Source organism: Trichomonas vaginalis, chromosome II (assembly GCF_026262505.1).
Source record: "Trichomonas vaginalis G3 chromosome II, whole genome shotgun sequence".
Lineage (NCBI taxonomy): Eukaryota > Parabasalia > Trichomonadida > Trichomonadidae > Trichomonas > Trichomonas vaginalis.
This window is the reverse complement of record NC_067204.1, coordinates 3805220-3811830: the sequence shown is the minus strand read 5'-3', so window position 1 is coordinate 3811830 and position 6611 is coordinate 3805220. Positions and strand designations below refer to the sequence as shown.

The window sequence follows — 6611 nt, the reverse complement described above, 5'->3', positions numbered from 1 at the left end:
GGTTTTGTAAACTTCTTTGCTCTCAGTTCATCTGGACCGTCTCTGTCACCAGTATATTGTATTTGTACAGTACCAACAGTTGAAATACCACCCATAAAGTCTTCTGAGTCAGCAAATGGAATGCCAAGCCAAAAGTTTGAACGGTCTCCATTTGTATATTGAGTTTTTTGACCTCCTGTATGAGTCCATACTTTCACATATGGCATAATAGAACTTTGCATTTCAGGGTTAATGTTGTTGTGAAGTTGTTGTTAAAGTTCATAGCATCTAATGTCAAGTTGTATGACCTCATATCCTCAACTGTAGAATATTCTTCTCTTGGATAATATTTGCCATCTATGTTTATATGATATTTAATACCAGGGTTGTAGAAACAAGAATAGTCATTTATAGTTCGTCTGAACAGTACAAAACATAGTATCTGCATGTTTCATTGCAGTTGTTAAAGCAATATCTGTTCTTGCACCTGGGTCAGCACTTTGGTTTCCAACTTCACCTGCAAAGTCTTTGACAGATATTTGGTTTATAGGGAACATAAGTGGAACTGCAATATATTTGGCAGCTAAAGCATTTGAAATATCTGGGTCCAACATATAGACTGCAAGTCTGCTTTCTATTCTCTTGCATTCAAACTTTTCGCATGTGAACTTAACTGGTCCCAAGCAGTTCCAGCAGCATTGAAATAATAGTTTACTTCATTGTTGAAGTTTGAGAAACCAAAGTCTAAGTCAACTTTGTCTTTGCAAAAGTCACAGAACTTGGCTCCACCAGTTCCAGCTACAGTAATGCTGAATGGGTCTTGTGTTGGTGCAATGACTAAGTTATTTTTGCTTGGAGTAAGTTCGATAGAAATTTTTCCTGCCCAGTTTGGCAAGTATCTTAAAAACCTGAAGATGAGGAAAGATGACAAAGGAACTCTAAGTTTCAGTTTTACTTTAGTGGCAGCAGTTCCATCTGAACCAGAAAGGTTAACATAAACTCCTGGAACGTTAGGGTCAAGTCTTCTTATTTTCTCAATATTTGCATACTGGTCTGTTTGTTCTCTAGCTTGTGGTTGTACTGAGTTTCTCAAAGCGAACCATTCATAGTTTGCCCTGTTACTGTTTGAACTAAGTCAGAGTTAGAATATATCTTATATCCCATGAAAACTTCTGGAGCATATTGGTATCCGACATAGAAAATCCATTGCAACCTTTCTGTCAGACAACTTGGCAGAAGGTTTTATTTCAATGTCTTGTTCCACGTATAAGAATGAGTTGTCAATAGAAATAATATGAAACCTTGTCGCCAAGCAATATCTACTGTTGTTGAAGAACCTTCTCCAAACTCACCTACGTTTCCATAAGAAACAGCAGTTGTATATTCGTAAGTTCCAGGAACTATTTCTGACCTTCTAATGGCATTGTCGCATTCGTTATACCATTCGGAAACATTTCCGTTCATGGCATCCAAAACTGTTGGCGTTATATTCTGAGCGGCGTACATTTCATATGGGTAAAAATATAGAATAGTTGGATTTATTTGTCATAATAGAACCCACTCGTACCAAGCTTTACTTTCTTCCTGACTGAGTTTTTAACTCTTCTTTTTCCTTCATTGCCACTACTTTCACTAGATGAAGTTACTTCTTCACTACTTTCACTTTGTTCTACTCTTCTTCTTTGGTGTCGCTTTTGGTAACTTGCCCTCTGTTCAAGTTGTTGCATCTTTGCCTCATGTTCACCTAGTATGTTTGTAAATTTCCCATGTCCTTTTTGCCTTTGGGCTCTGGTCGCCCATCTCAGTAACCTATATCCTAGAAAGATTTTGTCATAGTTTGTATTTGAGTCTTCGCTATTGTTTGCGACTCTTTCCTGAGTTTCCGGTTCAAGCTCTTCAAACAGAGCTTGTCCATATGGAATAAGCTCGTTTCCAAATATATGTTTTTTGTAGCCATTCTGGTTTTCTTTCCATGTTACCAATAATATCTTTTGTGAATGGAAAGCTTTTACCCAATGTTTCAGTCTTGCGTCATTTATTTCTGTAGTTGGTTTTATTTTGTCAAGGAACATGTTTTTCAATACTAACATTTCATTTGGTACTGTCCATTGAGTTTTCTTAAATATTCATCCATTCTCGGTTCATTGTCTGCAAAGTAATTTTTTATGACATTTTGCAAACTTTCGTTTGCAAGGTCATGTACAATAGTTCTCTTCCTTCTCTCTCCCTAACTTTCTTTCTAAACTCTTCACCAAAATATACCATCTTTATGGTTCTGTGTAGTTCTTTGAGATAAATGTTTTAGAACGTCAGGTGTTATATTTCCATCAGCCATGTTCATTTTCATACTGGTCCAAAATATCTGCATGTTTCATATCTTTCAATGGCATTAAAGCCGCGCTGAAAATACCAGCTATATCTGGTTCACCATTCACTTCCATTGCGTCTACAACTTCTTGGAATTGTGGTTGTAAGTTTATGAACCACCTATCCGGATTAGCTTTATGACCCATCTCATGTTTAGTTCCATAGTCTGCAGAAACAAAAGTAGGTTTGTTTCCATATTGGTTAGGTTCTGAATGAACTTTAAACAATGTTTCATTTCTATATGTTTTGGTGAAATTTAACCTTTTATTTTCACCGAGTTCAGCCAAAGATTGAACGTTATATGGTCGTAAGTAAAAAGGATTGTTGTATTTGCGTACACTTTCTTTCAGTTCTTCCATTCTATGCTGATAATTTTCATCTGATGTTGGAGTCTTTTGTATGTCGGCGAACATTTTTCGATATTCTTCTACTATGCCAGCTGAATTTTTCTTAGACTCTTGGAAAGATTCCATATTCTCCGCATACTCTTGTTGAGGGTCAAGATTTTTCGGCTGTTCCAAATCTTCATCTAGTTCTGTGAAGTTATTCCAAAGGAGGGACTTGTTCGTTTCCTTCTGGCTCTTCTAGCTGTTGTTGCTGAACTATTTCTTCCATGTCTGGTTGTATCTGAACTTCTTCCTGTGGAGTTCTTGTACCTCATCTGCTGGCATTTCATATATTCCGAGACCGTTTTTAACAAGTTCCCTATTTAAGTCATCCGCATTCATAACCCTTTCTTCTTTCGTTCCGTCTCTATTTTTTACGCGTTTCATGAAGATAGTTGAATTATCATTTATCTCTGACACCAAATATCTCGGAGTAAATTCAGTCATGTCATTTGGATGATATGCTATTAAATCATATCCCTTAGCGAGCTTGTTATTTTCCAGGTTTGAAAATATATCCCATTTGTGCTGAACCATAAAGCTAAATAGGTTCGGGTCAGTATTTCCTTCCTTGAACTTTCTAATAGCTTCTTTATATCTGTCACTAAAGTCAAGAGTATCTGGGTAACCATAATTTTCCTTAAGCATTTTTAAGAATTCTTGGTTTCCTTGTTCTCTACTTCTTTTATGTCCTTGCTCTGTTTGTGGTTGTTGCTGTGCAGTGTTTGAACTGTGGTTGTGGTGCAGTGTTTTGAACTGTTGGTTGTGGTGCAGTGTTTTGAACTGTTGGTTGTGGTGCAGTGTTTTGAACTGTTGGTTGCTGTGCAGTGTTTTGAACTGTTGGTTGTGGTGCATGCCTGTGTCTGTGTCCATGTGACGATGTAAATGTTTTAGGTAGTCCTGGTGCAGGTGCTTCTCTGGAGGGTTTGGTGGTATATAAGTTCCACTAGCTAGTATATAAGTTCCACCAGCTGGTATATAAGTTCCACCAGCTGGCACATATGTTCCATCTGCAGCATAATGTCCTACCTGACTTTCGTTCTTAAGAAAGCATTTACTAGGTCTGTTTTGGTCTGTTGTAACTCTTTTTCTTGACTTTCCACAACAGTTGCTCTAACGGCGTCATAGGCACTTTGAACTGCCTGTCTCGTTGTTGCATCTTTTATTTTCGTCATATTTTGTGCTACTTTTCTTAACTCGTTGTCGAAACCTTCAGACTTCAGTTTCTTCCAGATGAGAAGTCGTTCACTAGTTTCACCTTACTATGAAGAGCTTCGAAGGCGTTCTTAAAGTCAGCATTCATTAAAGCTTCATTTGAACTGTCTTCATCCGCTTGTATTTTTGTCCTTATTGACCCTATAAGTTGGGCTGCTTTAGCGTTGGCTTGGGCGTCTAACCAGTCATTATTAGCTTTTATATATTCTGCGCTTTTCATTGCCTTTTGCATGGCTGCGTCGTTATTTTTTACTTTGTGCTAAGTTTCATACTGTACGGTTTGGTTTTGCAACTGTAAAAGTTTTTCTGCCTTTACATTTGCTTCAACTTCTTTTTTATACTCATCGCTATCCATATATGTCTTCAGGGCTTTTTGTTTTATTTCTTCATCTTTTCAGTACTTTATATTGAGTAGTATGGTTTTCAAATTTATAACATCTGTTTCATTTTTGCTACTTCTGCTGCTTTTTCTGACACTTTTTTCGCATATTCCTCTGTACTTAGTTCTTTCAGTTGTTCTTCTTTTCTCTTTTTCTCTACGTTTAACTCATTGAGTTTCTTGTGTGTTCTGTCATATTCTAGTTTCTTTTCGTTTTCACTTATTTGTTTCTGTATGTCTATGTTTGACTTTTTGACATCTGTTATTTGATTTTTGAGTGAACTCAAATCATTTGACTTGAGGGTTATAAGCTGTTCCGTCTGCAGCTCCACCATAGCCTGCCATTTTCGCTAAAAGTGCCGCTCTTAAACCTCCACTCTGTGCACCTATAACTCCGTTTTAAAAGCATAGGGTTGCTTGACATTTGTTGCAACATAGTGGTCATTCATAATTTGTTGTTGCAACTGTTGTTGTGGTGTCAGTTTTACTATTGGATGTTTCAATGCTCCCTTCCTCTTACGTATATTCTTACGTAGCTTACGTGCATTTAAGTGAAGTAAAAAACGGTTTTTGACAGATGTTTATATGACACTTTTTGTTCAGCACAAAAAACTACTCGGTCAACGGCGATGACTCTCAAAAACCGTTGTGCAAAAAGTTTTACCGTTGGACAAAAAGCATATATAGAAAACAAAAAACGTTTATAGTTCATTCAATATTTGAGATGGAACGGTTTCCAACGGTAACTATTAAATAAAATAAAAAATAGAGGGGTTACCGTTGACGAAAACGGTTCATCTCAAACTTTTCTATGAGTGGTCCGAAAAAAACAGTTCATTTTTCATAATGTACGCGTCTCGAACAGTGAAGCCCAATTCAATAGAATACTATCTCGAAAAACAAGAAGCTGACACTGCTATTCAGTCTTTAATACAGAACCAAGCTCAGGAGAACTCAAAAGACTCCCAATTCAAATCGACATCCAATTCGAAGCAATTAAAACTTGACTCGAATGTTTTAAAACCACAGCCCGCACGAACAAATACAGCTCTAAGAATAGACCAAAGAATACCGAACAAAGAGTTGAGGTCAAGATTGAAATTACAATCGGATGAGTATTTTCCCTTAACAACCAGGGAAATACTCCATATAACCGTATCTACACAAATACCGTTAAAGAAACAATAACGGCATACACAAAACTCTGTCAATTGGTCCCCAACCAGGACCAATTGACGGACATTATATGTTCCTACCTTCCCATATTTGCTGAGTGTGTGGAAGGTAGGACATTGTTACAAGCTTGCTTACGTATGCCACCAAATCTCCGTCAACAATTTGCTCAAATTGTACATGAATTTAAAGCTTTTAACAACGGATACGATGAAGATGAAGTAGCAGATGAATTTGGGGAAGAAAAAACATTTTTCCCCTCATATAATACGCCTGCAACAGTATCCTACTAATGAATTTCACAACTATTGTGTCGTTCATTTAATTGTTGTGGATATGCCCACAGGTGAAGACATTCTCAGTGGTGACTTCATCGAAGTCTGTATCAATACAGAATTGGGAGAAGATGAGTTGCACAAATTCTCCAACGTCGAACATATATTCAAACCAGCACACCAACTCTTTATCGAAACTGAAATAACACTCACACAAAATATGTCCATCTCATTTAAATCCAAATCAGGACGTCCATACAGAATTTGGATGAACTACGTCCTCCTCCACTACGCCGACGATGACGAAGAAGAGGAAGAGGAGGAGGAGGAAGAAGAAGAGTCCTCCGAATTCACACCAGAAGACTAACAATTTTCCGAATAAAAACTTCATTTATACTAAACATCTTCGGGGCTAGAAGGGGCGCAGCCCCTGGAAGCCCCACTACCTTTTTTTTTTTTTTTTTTTTCTTTCTCTTTTCATCATTAAACGTAGAAAGATATATTAATATTATTTTAAAATTAAAAAAAAATAAAGAAAGTATAATAAGTAATTATTTAGTTATCGATATATATATGTAAAGTGATAATCTGAGGAGGAGTCTGAGGATAATCTGAGGAGTTTGAGGATAATCTGAGGAGGAGTTTGAGGAGTAGTTTGAGGAGTAGTCTGAGGAGTTTGAGGATAATCTGAGGAGGAGTTTGAGGAGTAGTTTGAGGAGTAGTCTGAGGAGTTTGAGGATAATCTGAGGAGGAGTCTGAGGATAATCTGAGGAGGAGTCTGAGGATAATCTGAGGAGGAGTCTGAGGATAATCTGAGGAGGAGTCTGAGGATAATCT

At 37.2% G+C, this 6611-nt stretch overlaps 2 pseudogenes across 2 annotated transcripts, besides 1 other annotated feature; one reads left to right on the top strand and one right to left on the bottom strand.

The window, feature by feature from the left end:
- Positions 1-2555: part of a mobile genetic element that runs on past the window's edge.
- TVAGG3_0481150 lies at positions 264-1143 on the bottom strand (annotated as a pseudogene). Its single transcript has one exon. A coding segment is annotated over exon 1 (880 nt).
- A 2617-nt stretch (positions 2556-5172) lies between the features above and the next one.
- On the top strand, positions 5173-6141 carry TVAGG3_0481130 (annotated as a pseudogene). Its single transcript has one exon. A coding segment is annotated over exon 1 (969 nt).
- Positions 6142-6611: the final 470 nt, after the last annotated feature.